Source organism: Sebastes fasciatus, assembly GCF_043250625.1.
Source record: "Sebastes fasciatus isolate fSebFas1 chromosome 21 unlocalized genomic scaffold, fSebFas1.pri SUPER_21_unloc_1, whole genome shotgun sequence".
In the NCBI taxonomy this organism is placed as follows: domain Eukaryota; kingdom Metazoa; phylum Chordata; class Actinopteri; order Perciformes; family Sebastidae; genus Sebastes; species Sebastes fasciatus.
The window spans coordinates 169,151-189,150 of NW_027428133.1; the positions used below are offsets into that span (position 1 = coordinate 169,151).

The window sequence follows — 20,000 nt, forward strand, 5'->3', positions numbered from 1 at the left end:
GCGGGAGAGCAGCTGCTACTTGACCTCTCTGGACTTACTTCTTACCAGCACACGTCCTCGTTATTCCTCAAGTCGCCGTCTCAGACTTCGAGTCATTCGTGTCTTTTGTTATTTTAACCAAACAGGAAACCGACATCCAGGTCCGACTCAGTGAATGCTCTTCTTCTATCTCCAGGTACCTCAGCGATTTCTTCTTCTTCTTCTTCTTCCCTCTGCTGTCTTCTTCTGCGGTTCTGGACGTCTGGCGTCTCCTAGCAACCATCAACCTACCGTTGGGATGTTTTTTTTTACTACAATGCTGCAGAACCCTTGTAGGAACACCACGACTGTTACGACTTGTTTTTTCTACCTTTAACTTGGTTTTCTTTTTCACACACGACAAAACCTTTCGGATCCAACGGGTTGTATCCAAAACGACAGCGAACAGGAAGTGAGGTCAGGAAGCGTGGAGGCGGAACGTCTTGCATGCAGAGATTTGATTGGCTGACGCGGCTCAACCGCAGCATTTTATGGTTGGCTCGGAAATATAAAACTTCTCAGGTAACCAGGTCGGTCTACAGGGGTCGGAGGTCAGGGGTTCGACGTGACGCGACGCCGGCCGCGGGTGTTCCGCGGTCGGTGTGAGTGAGGGGGGGCGGGGCCAACACTGGATGGGAGGGAGGGGCTTATCTGAGGGTGCTCAAAGCCTATTGGCTGTCCTGAATATGTACGAGGTGCCCAAACACGGGGAACACACGTGACCCTGAAAACGGTGCAAAGACCTCACGATGCGTAACGCATTCAGGTCAATGTGTGAGTGTGCATGTGAGTGTGCATGTGAGTGCGCTTGTGTGAGTGCTTGTGCGTGATTGCGTGCATGTGTGTGTGGTACAATGTGAACACAAACAGTCACATGATGTGACACGTTTTCTTTTTAATGGTATTTCTACTGATTGTTTTCATGTTCTCAGTCTGACCTTTGACCTTTGACCTCCTCAGTTCTGTTACCTTCCGACATCGCCACCTCCTCCCGCTGGTCGAGCTGCAACACAGACAGGAAGTCAGACACAACGACGACGTTTACACGCACTAAATATTCTGGTTTTTTTGCCTTTTATTCTGAAATATTCCTCTAAACTGTTAAACTAAACTGTTTACATGATGAGCCTGAAGATTCCTCTCTAGGCCTCGGCCACTTCCACAGACAGACAGACTAGCTATAACTAGCGTTCTCCAGCCGTCTCCTCCTCCTGCAGTCGTCTCCAGCGGCTCCAGTCTCCGCCCACTAAACCCGTCACCATGGTTACTGTATATTATAATATCAGCAGTAACAGAGGGATATTAGTGAGCGTGTGAACGTAGTCAGTGTTGTCCCGAGGTCAAAGGTCATCCGTCACCTCTGTTTGTTTTTTGTTTTTTTTCTTCAACCGGGACCAAAACCGCGGCGTCCGTCTGTTGCCGCGGGAACCGGCCACTACGAGTCCAGTTGATGAACGACGCCCGGCGTCATCGCTAACAATAACACGTGTTTTTATTTGGTGTGTTTCCTCTGTGATGCCATAACCCGTATCAGTGAATGTCTACGATGCTGCTGCTGCTCACCATGACGACGATGATGACGATGATGACGATGATGATGATGATGATGATGATTGAAGCTCAAAGATGAATATATTTCTGTATATTCTTTTTTATTGTTAATTTGTCTTTCGGTGCGTTGAACGCATGCAACTCTCCGTCTCTCTGTACGGAGTCGGCGGAGGCGTTCGGGAACGCCGCCGCCGCCGCCAGACAGATCAGCGTTGACATATTAACGGAGACAGAACGCCGGGAGAAAAACATAAAAACACAATACTGCTCATAAAACCACAGATCACCTCAGAACACCAGAAATACCTCAGAAGACTTTTCTACGTGTTAAATTCTGTTTCTATATTTTAGGAGTTTCACGTCGACGTTTAGTCGCGTTAATATTTTATTGTTTTTATAATTTGTTCTCTTTGATCGGAGAAGGTTCTGTTTTTTTTTTACATAAAATCTCCAAATTGATGAAGACGAGAAGCGAGCGGGTCGCAGCGGGCGGGTCGCAGCGGGCGGGTCGCAGCGAGACGCCGGCCTCCACCTGTAAATATTAAATATTAATAACGTCTGTTTTTTTACTCTGAACTCAACTGCCGATATCATAAAAACACCTGGACTGCTTCCCTCCTCGTCTCCTTGTCTCCTCGTGTCCTTGTGTCCTCATCTACTTGTCTACTTGTGTCCTCGTCTCCTTGTCTACTTGTGTCCTTGTGTCCTTGTGTCCTCGTCTACTTGTCTACTTGTGTCCTCGTCTCCTTGTCTACTTGTGTCCTTGTCTACTTTTCTATTTGTGTCCTTGTCTACTTGTGTCCTCGTCTCCTCTCTCTCCACCTTTTCTTTTGTCTAGTTCACTTAACTCCTATACTCTCGTCTCCTCGTCTCCTCTCTTTCCTTTTGACTCCTTCGCTTATAACTCCTTATTTCTACTCTCGTCTCATTTCCTTTCCTCCTTTCCTAGCCTCTCCACTGGTGTCCTTGTGTACTTCACCTCTTTACTTGTTTCCTTGCCTCTTGTCCTCTCTCCTTTCTTTTGTCCTGCTACCTCTTCTTGTCACCTTTCTCGTCTCCTTTCCTTTTCTTGTCCTCTTCTCCTCGCTTGTCTCTATTTTGTTTACTTCCTCTTTTCTTACCTCCTCCCTTCTTCTCTACCGGCGTCTCCTTTCCTTTCCTCCTTTCCTAGCCTATCCACTTGTGTCCTTGTGTGTCTTCTCTTCAACTTAACTTCACCTCTTTACTTGTTTCCTTGCCTCTGCTACCTCTCCTTGTCTCCTCTCCTTGTCTTACTTTTGACATCTCTTGTCTTTTCACTTGTGTCCTTACTTCCTTCCCTTGTCCTTCGCCTCTTTTCGTCTTGACGTCCTTTTATCGTCTTCCACTCCTTCCTTGTCCCCTTCCCGTCTGTCCTTCCTGTGTATGTCACACCAGAGTACACGGAAACACATTTAGAGTATTTGATTAACACAGAATGAAAGAGTCACATCTGGTTGATTAAATGAACCTAACGTTCTGCTAACGTTCTGCTAACGTTCTGAGGATCTGAGGACACCTGCAATAATGAAATGATATTCTAAATGTGTTTCTGTACCGTATCCGGGGTGATCTCTCCGTGACACTTCTCGGACGAACAAATGGACTCAGATCCAGGTGTTTCCAGGTGTTTCCAGGAACATATTACCTCATTACAGCCACACGGGCAGAAACGGCGTGCGAGGAACGCGACAGTCGTCGGGCAAGATAACATTATGGTTCAGGTTTGGACTCATTTTCACCAAAAACCCTCAACAAATATTTGACCTGCATCACGTCAACCTGTCTACATTCACGGTTAGCATTGTTAGCATTGTTAGCATTGTTAGCATGACCACAACCAGAAACCGATGTGTTGAATGCTAACAATGCTAACGTGCTCGTTTTAACTAAGTGCCAACGCGGTAGATGTTTCCCTCATAATGTGAGCAGAAAACAAAGATATTCAATAAAACCACGCGACGGCACAACCCGTCGGAGAACTCGGAGTTAGCATTGAGTTGGCTAACGTATCACACTGGTACTTGGCGAACCCTCTGAAGCGTTAACGGCTCGGTAACGTCACGGTGACTGAATAAACACGCCGAGTTGAACGGAGTCTAGAGTTGAAGGATGTTAATCCGCCGGATGGAAGTCAACATGGCGGCACTTCTGGGCTTCCACTTTAGAACGGAAACGCTGGCGTCGCCGGAGTCCTCCTGCTCAACTTCACCGTCGTAACCTTGACAACATGTTACACCGTCGCGTGCCATCATAATATGTCCTGAAAATATGTTTTTAACACTCAGTGGCCACTTTATTAGGTACACTAATACAGTCCAATACAACAGCTTATGTCACGTACGTAATGCGACATACTTAACTTACGTACGTAACTTAAGTTACGTAACAAACGTACTTAATTTAACCCAAACTACGATCTTTTCCTAAACCTAACCAAGTAACGTAACGTACTTTACTTATGTCACGTACGTAACGTAACGTAACGTTAACCACGTGTTGAAGTCTGCTGTATTGTGACTGCATTAGACTGTACAGGCGTACCTAATAAAGTGACCACTGAGTGTATCGTAATAATTACAGCTGAGCACAAATTATAAGCTAGAATGTGGAAATACGGCGCTTGTAGCATTTTGGCTAATAAACGTCACTAAGATGTAAAGACTGATGTGTCTGCGGTGATGTTGGGACTCACCAGGACGTGACGGTGGAGTCGTTGTTCAGCCTCGATGCTGAAGTGCGGGAGGACGCGGCGAGCAGCCCCCTTTTCACAGCATTTCAAATTAAAGTCACCATTTTAAAGGCTCGTTTTTTGATTATTGTGAAAGTGATGCTTCCATTTACGCGGCCAGTCAAGTGCCTGTGAGGAGAAGTTCTTCTGAACATCTAAAGTCTTTGTTGTTTTAGTAAAGTTGGGCCTTAGTACTCACAACGACGGACCCCTTGACTTCCTCCTCAGCTACTGCTGCAGAGCTTCCCGCCTCTTCTTACTCTTATTCTGGTGACGTGTTTTACTTCAAACCGAAGAGAACAACACTTCCGAAGGCCCGTTATTCTGAAACCCTGATAGTTTACAAATGTCCCGTTAGACCGAAAACTCATAATCCAAAAACAAACGGCCCGAAAACAAACGCCCGCTGCTCGGAAAATACGCAGATGGAGTTCAGTGACTGTCCCCGACCACGGCTCTTTAATATCAGTAAGTTAGAATCTATGGCCCCGACCACGACTCTTTAATATCAGTAAGTTAGAATCTATGGCCCCGACCACGGCTTTATAATATCAGTAAGTTAGAATCTATGGCCCCGACCACGGCTTTATAATATCAGTAAGTTAGAATCTATGGCCCCGACCACGGCTTTATAATATCAGTAAGTTAGAATCTATGGCCCCGACCACGGCTTTATAATATCAGTAAGTTAGAATCTATGGCCCCGACCACGACTCTATAATATCAGTAAGTTAGAATCTATGGCCCCGACCACGACTCTATAATATCAGTAAGTCAGAATCTATGGCCCCGACTACGACTCTATAATATCAGTAAGTCAGAATCTATGGCCCCGACCACGACTCTATAATATCAGTAAGTCAGAATCTATGGCCCCGACCACGACTCTATAATATCAGTAAGTCAGAATCTATGGCCCCGACCACGACTCTATAATATCAGTAAGTTAGAATCTATGGCCCCGACCACGGCTCTATAATATCAGTAAGTCAGAATCTATGGCCCCGACCACAGCTCTATAATATCAGTAAGTTAGAATCTATGGCCCCGACCACGGCTCTATAATATCAGTAAGTTAGAATCTATGGCCCCGACCACGACTCTATAATATCAGTAAGTTAGAATCTATGGCCCCGACCACGGCTCTATAATATCAGTAAGTTAGAATCTATGGCCCCGACCACAGCTCTATAATATCAGTAAGTTAGAATCTATGGCCCCGACCACGACTCTATAATATCAGTAAGTTAGAATCTATGGCCCCGACCACGACTCTATAATATCAGTAAGTTAGAATCTATGGCCCCGACCACGGCTCTATAATATCAGTAAGTTAGAATCTATGGCCCCGACCACGGCTCTGATAAGTTAGAACTTCTATGAACTCAGTTAAATAAAGAAAAGCGGGCGTTTGTTTTCGGGGTAACGGGCTGTCGGACTGTGGGCTTTCGGTCCAGTGGGACATCTTTGGAACTGTCGGGCCGTCGGAACGATAGCGTTGATGAAGAGATGATGATGATGATGATGATGATGATGATGATGATGATGAAGAGGCGGGAGACTCTCGGTGGAGATAAAACTCAAACGGTGTTATTTGTCGGTGAAGTGAAGGATAAAATAAAGAGGTTAATGTGATTAGTTACTGATCCAAACCGACTCATTTAAAATGTGATTCAGGCTTTTCATTGGCCAGAGGAGCCGTACGGGGTTTCCCAGGCGTGTTGTCAAGGGGTCACCATGAACACGTTGCTGCTGTTTGAACAAACAGGTGTGTAAAGATGGCCGCTTCCTGTGTTGACATCCTGTGATTATGTAAAAGTGATCGATTGTATTGAACGAAAAGAAACCTTTTCTTATAATAACGACGTAGTATCTCAATATTACATAATGAGGTTATCTGCATCTCATAATTACAACAAATGTTTTAAATATAATAAGCGTTTTCAGTCCAAAATGGCGGCTGTTGTCAAAAACACACCAGAGTTCCGTCTCTTTGCTTCTCTACTCTTTGAGAGGTGTGTTAAACAACATATATCGCCAAGAAGTGAAAGTCAATAGTTGGTTCCATGTCAACATCAGTCCGCCATCTTGGACTGAAAGCGACTACCGGACGCCGGTTAAACTTCCGCCTACAAACATAAAACAAAATTATTTTTATTCTGTTGTCATATTCTACCAAAATGACTTCTGTTGAACTATAAATGTTATAGATATAATAAGCGTTTTCAGTCCAAAATGGCGGAAGAAACCACCAGAGTTTCATCTCTTTGCTTCTGAACTCTTTGATAAAACCTGAACACAGATGTGCTCACAGATGTGCTCACAGATGTGCTCACAGATGTGCTCACAGAGATCAAACTAAGAGGCGGCCATCTTTACAGAACTCATTCCCTCTCCACCTGAATGATGATGATGATGATGATGGTGATGATGAAGGTGATGATGATGATGGTGATGATGAAGGTGATGATGATGATGATGATGATGATGGTCGGAGAGGTGGTGTGAAATGTAAATCTTGTACGTTATGTTTCTCCGTTGTAGCTCGACTGTAGAACACAAAGTGTAACTACTGAACTGGTTTTCATTCCTGTATCAAGTGAAACTGTCTGTTTGGACTGAAGAAGCTGTTTCTAGTCTGAATATATAAATATATATATATATGTACAGCAGATGGAGGAGATATGCCCAGACAGGAAGTTACCCCCCCCCCCCCCCGGTCCCGTTGTGATGCTGTTCAAAGGTTCCAGTGGGAACTCTTATTTTCTTATTTTCTCTCGGAGGAGCAACGATCACTGTAACATAGATGTTTCATTTCCTGATGAAGATCCCGTCGTGAGGAATGATTTGATTTCCTGTGGTTGTTTGTAGAGAACAGCTCCAGATGTGGAGCGACTGCTAGATCCGTGTGTGTGTGTGGCGTCTCTCTCTCTCTTTTCTGATCTATTTTCATAAATTTATTGTATATCTATCTCTCTTTCTATCTCTATATCTTCCTCTCCACCCAGTGCCAGGATCATTATTGTATGAATGAATGTAGTTCTAGTCCTCAGCGCCGCGACACCACACACACACACACACACACACACACACACACACACACACACACACACACACACACACACAACCTGTTATCAAAAAATAAAATAAAATCACTGTAGAAACAGAGGGGTTATTTCAATTTTATCTTTTTGTATATGGAAATAAACAATAAATACTGTCAAATCATTTTACACAGACTTCTGTGGTGTTTCTCTGAAGGGCGTAAATATTACACAATATTAACCTTAAAGGACCAGAACAATGAAATAAAGGAGTTTATATAAAATGATATGTTGAAATATATAAATAGTCATTTCTTTATCACTAGGCATCGAACAATTTGAAATCATTTATAAATCAAACAAAGGAGTTTTTTTTACTGTTTCTCCACATGCAATAGATATAATATTAGAAAATCAAATTGGAAAAATAACACAATTAAATAAAATTAAATAAAACAAAAAATATATTAAATAAAATAAAAGTGAAGGAAAATAAAATAAAACTACATAAATAGATAAAAGTAAAGTAAAATGAATAAAATTAAATAAGGCATTTTGAAATAAGTAAAATATCGACTATATCTATGAAAGAGATCAATAATCAAATAAAATTTTAAAATGCTTTTTTTCACAATAACAATGTATTTGCAGGTGATTTTTTTACATTTTATTTAAAGGGCCGGTCAATTTTTTTATCTATTAATATATATGAAATTCAAGACAAATAAATAGAATATATTAATATATTCTATTTATTTGTCTTGAATTGCCCTCGGGATCAATAAAGTTACTATCTATCTATTTCAAATGTTCACGTCCAATCAGCTGTTAGCAGGAAGCAGTGACGTAGGTTAGCACAGTGAGCTAATCAATAAGGTTCTGAATAATGTGAACGCTAGCTCTAGCTGAGTCAACGCTAGCTGGGATACGTTTGGGGTTGTATGTTTACTCTCCTGTTCTGAGAGGGCAAATTTGTGTTTTTGTGAATGGAGTCTGGTGGCTTTGACAAGAGAGCGATATAACGGCCTCAGTTCCCCGTCCCAGAGGGCTGTCTGCCAGCGAGGTGAAGTGGACGGGAGCGGCAGAAAAACTGATTTTAGACACCTAAAAGAATCAATATCAGTTTAAGTGTACGCTATATTTAGAATATCTTCCCCCCTTCACCTCGCCGTCAGACGGCCCTTTACCTCGCCGTCAGACAGCCCTTCACCTCGCCGTCAGACAGCCCTTCACCTCGCCGTCAGACAGCCCTTCACCTCGCCGTCAGACAGCCCTTCACCTCGCCGTCAGACAGCCCTTCACCTCGCCGTCAGACAGCCCTTCACCTCGCCGTCAGACAGCCTTTCTGACGGCGAACTGTCTTCAACAACATGTTCTCACTCCAACTCGTCCAATACCGCCGCTTGGTCAGCGTCCCTCGTCATCAGAGACCGACCCACAGGTTTCCCCTCTAGCATTACTTTTGGACGGACCCGGGACATGCATGCGTTACATGCATAGCGTCCTTTCAAAATAAACTTCACAGGAAGTTAGGTTTAGGCAACACAACCACTTAGTTAGGGTTAGGAAACGGTCGTGGTTGACGTTAACTTCACTGGACTAGCGACTCACGGGACTGATGAGTCACGTGACAAAATAAGTCAACGTTACTTTTAGCCTCACACGGGGCACCAACGTTGAAAGTCTCGTGTTTGTTTGACCCGTCCGCCATGAACGGACTCTCGCGCCGCGGGTGGGTTTACACTGGAGTTAGTTGTTTGTCACATACTGTTGCTAAAGGACGCCTCCGTGCGTAGGTTTCTCATGAGAACGGGTTGTGTTCAAAGCCACCAGACTCCATTCACAAAAACAGTAATTTCACCTCTCAGAACACCGGAGTTGCTGGTCTACTACTGCATCCATCGGTTAGTTAGTTTGTGTTATTGTGTGACTTTACTGGTGTGTACTGGTGTGTACTGGTGTGTACTGGCGTGTACTGGTATATACGGGTGTGTACTGGCGTGCAGGTGAGTGACAGTGGGTGATATCAAACATCCTGCTGCTGTAATCTGCTCAGTCACTGTTATATAATCCTGTTTAACATCACTGAGAATAATAACCAGCGTTTGTTCTTCACTCAGTCAAACACACTCATGTGATTGTGTGAACAGGAAGGTCGACGCATTGTCCTTCACTGTTTACACACCAATCAAAGTCACAGCACAGTGTGTGTGTGTGTGTGCTTTCATCAGTCCAGCTTCCTGCCTCTCCAGGTAACACAGCACCAACATGTCCGCTACTGTTTCTACTAATTCCTCCTTCAAACAGTCACAACTCATCGTCTATCTTCTTTCTTGCTGTTGCAGGTTTCACCAGACCTGGATGGATCCATGTTGGTGGATGTAAGGAGCAGGTTTTGGTTTGTCGAAGCTTCCAGAGGGGCTTTTGAAGGCACCATCGGTCCCCATGCTGCAGGAGGTGGACGCTGCCTTCACTGACCTGCAGCAGGTGTGATTCCGGCCAACAGGATGTCCTGCTCCTGCTGCTGCTGTGTGACTCCCAGTGGTAAAAAACATCACACATCACACACTTATAATATCATATAATATACTATTATTATATGATATTATTGGTGCAGTGAGCGTTGATAACGTGGTGTTGCTGCTTGCAGCTTTCTGGAGAAACGCTCATTCAAACAACTTCACCCTCGACACTCAACCCTCTCTGAGCCTGAGCAATACACCTGCCGTGACATACACCTGGTTTCCACCTGAAGTTATTATATATAGATGTTATTATTCACAAGTGTTTCATTAAAGCACCGCTGTGTGTTTCCAGTTTAATCTGTTGTCGGTCTCAGCAGGTTAAAGACAAAGTCCTGCAGTCAGAAGATTATCATTTATCCTGGTGTTGTCATGGAGACGGAGGTGTGGTGCAGGTCAAAGGTCACCTTGTCCACATGTCTCCTGCAGGGATCCGGAAGAAGGAGCGGCTGGTGAGATGGGAGGAGGAGGAGGAGGAGGAGGAAGAGGAGGAGCAGGATAAGGAGGAGGAGCAGAGCAGGAGGAACATGGACATCTCTCTGCTCAGAGAACAGTACAGGTGCACCAGAGAGACGCAGAGGAGACGCACACAGGTGCTCCTGTTCAGGACAGGTGAGAGGACGCTGCTGCTCACCGGCTGATCTTAGTTCTTCTAGAGAGAGCAGGAGATGGGCTGGTTAGAGCAGGAAATGTTGGTTTTAAACTCTGTGAAAAGCGTTTCTCTGCGTTCAGGAACAAGTCAAGACTTCCTGTTTGAGATTTCAAAATAAAAGCAGGGTAGACAGGAAGCTCTGATTATGCAGAATGATGTAGCTGGTACCAACCAAACTTTATTTATTTTTTATTTATTTATTTATTTTATTTTTATTTATTTATTAATTTACTTTTTTTTAATTTATTTAATTGAATTTTTATTTATTATATTATTTATTTTATTATATTATTTTTTATTATGTGTGAAGTAACGACCTCCAGCTGTAGTGTTAAAGCTTAAATAATATTTAATTTCCAAATGATAAATAATCTTAAAGTTGAAGATAAATCAGTAATGGCAGCAGGTTGTTGTTGTGATACCTGGATGTTTCTATATTATATTATATCATATTATAAAATATTATATTATATTATAATATATTATATTATATTATAAAATATTATATTATATTATATTATAATATATTATATTATATTATAAAATATTATATTATATTATATTATATTATATTATTATATATTATATTATAAAATATTATATTATGTTATATTAAATTATATTATGTTATATTAAATTATATTATATTATATTATATCATACTATATTATATTATATTATATTATATTATATCAAATTAAAATATATTATATTAAATTATATTATATCATATTAAAATATATAATTTTATGTTATATTATATTATATTATAATATATTGTATTATAATATAATATATTATGTTATATTATATTATATTATGTGTGTCTCAGTGTCAGATGAGCTGGCGGAGGCCGTCAGCATCATCGCCGTCACTCAGGGTCTGACGTCGCCATGGGAACCAAACGGCGGCTCGCCACCGGCTGTAACCTTTGACCCCGACCCGACGAACGGCTGCGACCCCTGGCACGTCCACCTGGATCTCCACCGTCGCTGCCGTCCCGGCGTCTCGGCGCAGCTCGCAGCTTCCTCCCCGGAAACAACAAACACCAACAGTTCCTCCCGGTCAGTCACTACAGGACAACCTGTCCTCATCTCCATCTGCTGCTCGATGTCACATGTCTTCTTATTCAGTTTACTGTCATGACAAAGAGAAGCAGGAGACGGTCCGTCTCAGACCCTCTGACATCATCGACTGTGTTGTCTTTATTTCACAGACGCTCATCGTCTTCATCGGAGTCCGGCGGCAGAAACCTCTCTGTGGACTCGACCTCTGATTCACCCTGCAGCTCCTTCTGCAGCGCCAAAGAAGAAGTCCCCACTGACAGGTCCACAGGAGACCCAGATACTGGATCCTCCAGAGGAGACCCAGATACTGGATCCTCTGTGAGATCCAGAGGGGACCCAGAGAAGATGGATCCAGTCCAGGTTTCTGTCTCTGATTCACTCGACTCTTCGGAGCAACATTCCAGGAGCGATGTATCCGAACAAGTTCCTCCTTCCAGTGAGCGCTCAGCCGCCGGCTCTGATGAAAGTACCACCCCCGTCGCCTCCACCACCTGCTCCCCCAGCAGCTCCACCACCAGCCTGCACGAAGACCTGAACCCGTCTGCAGGTAGAACAACAACCAGTAACGGCGTCCTGCAGACCAGCAGCACCACCTCGGCGTGGAGGGGCTCCAGGAAGTTCTCGGCCCCGGCCCTCAGGTTCACCAGGCAGCTGAGCGTAGGGGGGGTGGGCTCCTCCGCTGGGGTCCACCAGAACCAGAACTACCACCCGTTCCCCAACAGGAAGACCCCGAGGATCTCTGAGGCCGCCAGGAGGCTGGGGATGTACTCGTCTTTCTGAGAATCATCTCACCAGCAGGTCCGGTCTGCGTCACGGCGTCGCTTCTCTTTCATTAATCATTAAAAACAGTGATGGGATAAGGAACATACTGTTATATTTCATATATATATATATATATATATGTATATATGTATATATATTGTTGGATGAATTCAGGGAGGAATTGATGATCTATTCACAATATCTTTTCATGCGATGTGATTTTCTTAATTGATGTGTACAGTGTGTTTGTAATTTGGCCAATGAAACTGCTTTGTAAGTAAAAAGAATCACTTCTATTAAAAATGTGCATCAGAGGAAGAAACATGTTTTGTGTGGTTGAAAATTCTGCATTAAAATGATCAGATGTTCAATAATAATAATAAGTCAGATTTTATTGTCTTTGAACGAACATTTATGTTCTCCTATGGAGAACCAAAATAAATAAAATGTCATGGAACAAATAATCATGAATAAAAAGAAATAATATAAAAAATATAAAACCATGGAGTTGTGAAATAATACAATAAATGTTTAAATATAATGCCAAAAAGTAAAATACATTGGTAATGTGAAAAGAAGCAAGATGAGAAGAATTACATTTTTTAATTTGGATTATTGATCACCTTCATGAATATACAGCAGTAGATATTTTTATTTATTTCACAATGCCTTATTTTTTAGTTTACTTTATTTTGCTTTGCTTTATTTTATTTTATGTTATTTTACTTTTTTTTATTTTATTTATTTTAATTTTATTTAACCTTTTTTATTTTAATATCTGTAGTTTATTTTTACTAACCTTTCATAGTACTTGACTTTTATTTTTTTTACTTTACTTTCATTTTACATTTTTATTTTTTTTCTTTATTTAAATTTAATGTATTTTTTATTTTATTTTATTTTATTTTATTTACTTTTTAAATTAAATCAAATTAAATTTACTTTTATTTAAGTTAATTTAATTATTATTTTATTTACTTGTATTTTACTTATTTACTATTAGTTTATCTTAATATTTTATTTTATTCTATTTACATTTATTTTATTCTATCTAATTATTTTACTTAATTTTGATTTTTTTTATTTAAATTATTTAATTTAATTTTATTTAATTTTATTTAATTTTATTTTATTTTATTTTATATACATAGGATCTGGCTGTGTGTTCTCGTCTTTACCTTTCCCATCATCGAAAAACAATGACATTTGACCCTTGTGAGGCGCCGTAGTAGATCAAAGATCGTCTATATGTGAGAAGAGGACTCTCTCGGCTGTGTTGTGCTGTGACCGTAGACTGACGTAGCCGCGGCACTGTTCGCTCGACCTGACGTCACCCTACGTTACGTTAACTGGATCCTGAAACGTGCTCAGAGTGAGACCTCCTCCTCTCTCTCTTCACCTCCTTCCGACAAAAACAACAGCAGCATCTCGCTGAGGAAGTGGACGGAAACCGGAGAATTACCGGATTTAACGAGATTTAACGGAGAATTAACGGAGATTTAACGGAGATTTACCGGAGATTTAACGGAGGAGCAGTTTGTCATCGTGTCCTGTAACATCGAGGTAACTGTCATAAAGATTCAACACCGTCTGGTGACACAGAGAGAGAATAAACACACAGAGAGAGACAGCTGCTGCGCAACAATAACATCAGATAACATCAGACAACGTTAACTCAACGTTACCCCAACGTTAACTAACGTTAACTAACGTTAACTCAACGTTAACCCAACGTTAACTAACGTTAACTAACGTTAACTAACGTTAACTCAACGTTAACCCAACGTTATAACATCAGATAACGTTAACTCAACGTTAACTCAACGTTATAACATCAGATAACGTTAACTCAACGTTAACCCAACGTTAACTCAACGTTACAACATCAGATAACGTTAACTCAACGTTAACTCAACGTTATAACATCAGATAACGTTAACTCAACGTTAACCCAACGTTAACTCAACGTTACAACATCAGATAACGTTAACTCAACGTTAACTCAACGTTATAACATCAGATAACGTTAACCCAACGTTAACCCAACGTTAACTCAACGTTACAACATCAGACAACGTTAACTCAACGTTAACTCAACGTTATAACATCAGATAACGTTAACTCAACGTTAACCCAACGTTAACTCAACGTTACAACATCAGATAACGTTAACTCAACGTTAACCCAACGTTAACTCAACGTTATAACATCAGATAACGTTAACTCAACGTTATCCCAACGTTAACTCAACGTTATAACATCAGATAACGTTAACTCAACGTTAACCCAACGTTAACTCAACGTTACAATAACATCAGATAACATCAGACAACGTTACCTCAACGTTAACTTAACGTTAACTAACCTTAACTCAACGTTAACTAACATTACCTCAACGTTAACTAACATTACCTCAACGTTATATCAGATAACGTTAACTTAACGTTACCTCAACGTTACCTCAACGTTAACTTAACGTTAACTAATGTTAACTCAACGTTAACTCAACGTTAACTAACATTACCTCAACGTTATATCAGATAACGTTAACTTAACGTTACCTCAACATTACCTCAACGTTAACTCAACATTAACTAACGTTAACTCAACGTTAACTAACATTACCTCAACATTAACTCAACGTTAACTAACATTACCTCAACATTAACTCAACGTTATAATAACATCAGATAACGTGAGTTAACGTTAACTCAACGTTACCCCAACGTTAACTAACGTTAACTAACGTTAACTCAACGTTAACCCAACGTTATAACATCAGACAACGTTAACTCAACGTTAACTCAACGTTATAACATCAGATAACGTTAACTCAACGTTAACCCAACGTTAACTCAACGTTATAACATCAGATAACGTTAACTCAACGTTAACCCAACGTTAACTCAACGTTACAATAACATCAGATAACATCAGACAACGTTACCTCAACGTTAACTTAACGTTAACTAACCTTAACTCAACGTTAACTAACATTACCTCAACGTTAACTAACATTACCTCAACGTTATATCAGATAACGTTAACTTAACGTTACCTCAACGTTACCTCAACGTTAACTTAACGTTAACTAATGTTAACTCGACGTTAACTCAACGTTAACTAACATTACCTCAACGTTATATCAGATAACGTTAACTTAACGTTACCTCAACATTACCTCAACGTTAACTCAACGTTAACTTAACGTTAACTAACGATAACTTAACATTAACTAACGTTAACTCAACGTTAACTAACATTACCTCAACATTAACTCAACGTTATATCAGATAACGTTAACTAACATGAACTCAAGATTAACTCAACGTTATAATAACATCAGATAACGTGAGTTAACGTTAACTCAACGTTAACCCAACGTTATAACATCAGATAACATTAATTCAACGTTAACAACGTTAGAATAACATCAGATAACGTTAACTCAAGGTTATGACAACGTCAGATTATGTTAACTCAACGTTAACTAACATTAACTGAACGTTAACAACGTTAGAATAACATCAGATAATGTTAACTCAAGGTTAACTCAACGTTATAATAACATCAGATAACGTTGACTCAAGCTTAACTCAACGTTATGATTACATCAGATAACATCAGATAATGTTAACTCAACGTTAACTCAACGTTATAACATCAGATAATGTTAACTCAACGTTATAACATCAGATAACGTTAACTCAACGTTTACTAACATTAACTCAACATTAGAATAACATCAGGTAACATTAACTCAAGGTTAACTCAACGTTATAATAACATCAGATAACGTTGACTCAAGCTTAACTCAATGTTATGATTATATCAGATAATGTTAACTCAACGTTATAACATCAGATAACGTTAACTCAACGTTATAACATCAGATAACGTTAACTCAACGTTATAACATCAGATAACGTTAACTCAACGTTATAACATCAGATAACGTTAACTCAACGTTAACTCAACGTTATAACATCAGATAATGTTAACTCAACGTTATAACATCAGATAACGTTAACTCAACGTTATAACATCAGATAATGTTAACTCAACGTTATAACATCAGATAACGTTAACTCAACGTTATAACATCAGATAACGTTAACTCAACGTTAACTCAACGTTATAACATCAGATAACGTTAACTCAACGTTAACTCAACGTTATAACATCAGATAACGTTAACTCAACGTTAACTCAACGTTATAACATCAGATAACGTTAACTCAACATTAAAGAAAACCTGTTTGTGATGGCGCACCTCCAGAGGCACTGGAGCCTACAATTCCCACAATGCAACAGTCTAATCGTTTGACACCCTGAATGTATTAAGAGAACAGTATAAGAACAGTGTATATATATACATATATATATATATATGTATATATATACACACACACCCAGCAGGAGAACAACTTTCATCACTTTATCCTCCTCCTCCTCCTCTTCCTCCTCCTCTTCCTCCCCCCTCTCCTCTTCCTCCCCCCTCTCCTCCTCCTCCTCCTCCTCTTCCTCCTCAGAAAGGCGATGTCGGAGCAGAACACGGAGTCGAAGCTGAAGATGCAGTTGAAGCAGGAGAGGATCCAGCTGTGGAATCCTCCGTACAGCGACGACAGCAACGAGCCGGGACGGCAGCACATGCAGGTCAGCCACAGCTGGACGGAGTACTCTGATGTTGTACTGCAGTACGAGTACTAATACCACACCGTAGGATAGAGAATACTCTGTTACAAGCTAAAGTACTGCAGATTATTTTTAATACAAATGAAACTGTACAGAACACAAATCTGTGTTTATGTCATAATACTTATTGAAGAGGAAAGGCATTCTGGGTAGAAACAACATATAAAATATACAAAATAACATACAAAATAAGAAAAATAAATATTTAAGAATGAAAACAAAAACAGATTGGATAAATTAAATATATCAATAAAACATATAAGTTCAAAAAGTATGTAAATAAAACGTACATAAATATGTTTAAAATATGGATATTTAAAAAAAAAAAAAGATCACATAAATATGCGTCACTCCACAAACAAACAAAAGGCTGTAAAAGGTTATCAGATGAGTCAAAAATAAATAAAAATGTCAAAATTAAGTAAATGTCAAGTGTGCAATAATCAAATAAATTAAAATAAAGAAAGTAGAAATTTAAAATAAACTGAAACTGAGAAACAACATTAAATAAATAAATGAGTGAATAAATAAATAAACAAATAAGTAAACAAACAAATAAATTAACAAATAAATAAATAAGTAAATAAAATAAATATATAAGTAAATAAATACACAAAAAAGTAAATAAATAAACAAATAAGTGAATAACAAATAAATAAGTAAACAAATAAATAAATAAACAATAACATAGAATAAATAAATAAGTAAATAAATAAATAAATAAGTAAATGTATATTTATAAATAAATAAATAAACAAACAAGTAAATAAATAAGTAAATACAATAAATAAAAAAGTAAATAAACAAACAATAAAAGAAATAAATATGTAAATAAGAAATAAATAAACAAATATTAAATAAATAAATAAATACGGTAATGGTTTTAAAATGATGCCCACTCTCAGTTCTGTCTGTGGTTTGACATGTTTGTGATGTTTCTGTGTTTTCTATCAGGAGCTGGCGGAGCGCTACGCCCCTCTGTTGTGTCTGCCGGTGGCGGAGGTCGGCGGCGCTCTGGAGGCGATCCGAGTTCAGGCGGTGAACAGAGGGAAAGGAAACAAGACGTTCAGAGAGACTAACGTGGCCACGCTGGAGCTGCTGCTGCCCAGAGACAGCAAGAAGGTCTTTCCCACCGCCGCACGTCCTCTCAATACACACAATCATTATTCATGATAACAATAACAATAATAATAATAATAACAATATTAACCTCATCAGTAGCAGTAAACTAGTCATTATTAATGTTGTCAGGATCCAAAGACAAAGAACCATCTGGAGACGAGGCTGGACGTGCTGGTTCAGGAGGTGGTGGACAGGTACACACACACACACACACACACACACACACACACAGAGTAGCTAGTAGCGCCAGTGCTGAGTGTGTTTGGGATTGGAGAGGAGTACGGCCTGAAATACATCAAACTGATCCTCAACGGGAAAACTCTGTCTGTTGGTGAGTTCACGGGGTCCACAGGGTCCACAGGGTCCGTCCACAGGGACCACAGGGTCCACGGGGTCCACAGGGTCCGTCCACAGGGACCACAGGGTCCACAGGGTCCACAGGGTCCGTCCACAGGGTCCACGGGGTCCACTGGGTCCACAGGGTCCACATGGACCACAGGGTCCATCCACAGGATCCACAGGGTCCGTCCACAGGGTCCACAGGGTCCGTTCACAGGGACCACAGGGTCCACAGGGTCCGTCCACAGGGTCCACGGGGTCCACAGGGTCCACATGGACCACAGGGTCCGTCCACAGGGTCCACAGGGTCCGTCCACAGGGTCCACAGGGTCCGTCCACAGGGTCCACAGGGTCCGTCCACAGGGTCCACAGGGTCCGTCCACAGGGTCCACAGGGTCCACAGGGACCACATGAACCACAGGGTCCACAGGGACCACATGAACCACAGGGTCCACAGGGTCCACAGTTCTGACGGTAACTGTATGTCGTGTGTGTGTGGTGTGTCAGACCAGCGTCTGGACCAGCAGGGCGTGAAGAACCACAGTAAGATGATGGTGCTGAAGGTCAGCGACGCCGAGTGGAAACTACAGCTGAGCAACGAGGAAGAGAAGAAGAAGAACCAGAACGAGAGCATCCAGAGGACCCAGAAAGGATTCCAGATCCTGTCAGAGAGAGGTACCGTCCCGCCCTGGTAGCGCCAGTAGCATGACATCAATCACACCATTTCAGTAGAGACATTAAATCTGACAATAGAATATAAATACTGTAGTTTGTCTTTGAGGAGGACGTCTTACGGGCGTCTGGTCGTCTCCTTCAGTCCAAAATGGTGGAAGCTCATTAAGAAGATCTTTCATATCAGATCCTCTGACTGTAGAGTTTCAGCTGACGTTGTGTCTGCAGGAGAAAGGTCCTGATCAGTAACTGTTAAAGAGGACTCCTCTGGTCTCTGTGTTTGTCAGACGGCAGTGAAGACACCACTCCGTTCCTGGAGATCGCTGACCAGAGAGGGAACCCGCTGACCATCCCCCACAAGGAGAAGAAGGTACAGAACCTCCACCTGGTTCAGATTCACCAGAGTCACACAATAACACAATCAACTGTCCCTTTAACCTCATAAACTGACTGACTGACTGTGTCCTCAGGCTCTGATCCTGGCCATGGGCTTCCATGAGAAAGGTCGTTCTCTGATGAAGAAGAAGCAGTTTGACAACGCTCTGTGTCACCTGCTGCAGGCCGACCAGCAGTTCAGGTACTGACATCACGCTCTGACATCACCCTCTGACATCACCCTCTGACATCACACTCTGACATCACACTCTGACATCACCCTCTGACATCACGCTCTGACATCACCCTCTGACATCACGCTCTGACATCACGCTCTGACATCACGCTCTGACATCACGCTCTGACATCACGCTCTGACATCACGCTCTGACATCACCCTCTGACATCACGCTCTGACATCACCCTCTGACA

At 41.1% G+C, this 20,000-nt stretch overlaps 3 protein-coding genes and 1 long non-coding RNA gene across 13 annotated transcripts in view; 3 read left to right on the forward strand and 1 right to left on the reverse strand.

Moving 5' to 3' along the window:
• LOC141763612 (activin receptor type-2B-like) overlaps nucleotides 1-2,179 on the forward strand; it is a 4,588-nt gene extending 2,409 nt beyond the window's left edge. Inside the window, exon 5 of one of the 2 annotated variants that reach the window (XM_074628070.1) lies at nucleotides 979-2,179. In XM_074628070.1, the coding sequence (XP_074484171.1) occupies nucleotides 979-1,128 (150 nt within the window). In that variant the 3' untranslated portion in view covers nucleotides 1,129-2,179. The other variant, XM_074628069.1, reaches the window with a different exon arrangement.
• Nucleotides 2,180-4,744: 2,565 nt separating this feature from the next.
• Nucleotides 4,745-5,764, reverse strand: LOC141763613 (uncharacterized). The gene is made up of 2 exons (XR_012593099.1): nucleotides 5,672-5,764; nucleotides 4,745-5,111 (listed from the first exon to the last, which is right to left on the reverse strand). It is a non-coding gene; the product is annotated as an uncharacterized LOC141763613 (long non-coding RNA).
• Nucleotides 5,765-9,769: 4,005 nt separating this feature from the next.
• Nucleotides 9,770-12,687, forward strand: LOC141763614 (uncharacterized). The gene is made up of 4 exons (XM_074628071.1): nucleotides 9,770-9,906; nucleotides 10,314-10,496; nucleotides 11,369-11,600; nucleotides 11,753-12,687. Exons 1-4 carry the CDS (start codon nucleotides 9,870-9,872, stop codon nucleotides 12,381-12,383), a joined length of 1,083 nt encoding a protein of 360 aa, XP_074484172.1. The 5' UTR covers nucleotides 9,770-9,869; the 3' UTR covers nucleotides 12,384-12,687.
• Nucleotides 12,688-13,745: 1,058 nt separating this feature from the next.
• nub1 (negative regulator of ubiquitin-like proteins 1) overlaps nucleotides 13,746-20,000 on the forward strand; it is a 12,618-nt gene continuing 6,363 nt past the window's right edge. For all 9 annotated transcript variants that reach the window (XM_074628056.1, XM_074628059.1, XM_074628061.1 and 6 more), the window contains exons 1-8: nucleotides 13,746-13,928; nucleotides 16,898-17,021; nucleotides 18,015-18,182; nucleotides 18,312-18,375; nucleotides 18,448-18,513; nucleotides 19,029-19,196; nucleotides 19,481-19,563; nucleotides 19,664-19,770. In XM_074628056.1, the coding sequence (XP_074484157.1) occupies nucleotides 16,905-17,021; nucleotides 18,015-18,182; nucleotides 18,312-18,375; nucleotides 18,448-18,513; nucleotides 19,029-19,196; nucleotides 19,481-19,563; nucleotides 19,664-19,770 (773 nt within the window). In that variant the 5' untranslated portion in view covers nucleotides 13,746-13,928; nucleotides 16,898-16,904. The remainder of the gene's footprint in view (nucleotides 13,929-16,897; nucleotides 17,022-18,014; nucleotides 18,183-18,311; nucleotides 18,376-18,447; nucleotides 18,514-19,028; nucleotides 19,197-19,480; nucleotides 19,564-19,663; nucleotides 19,771-20,000) is intronic.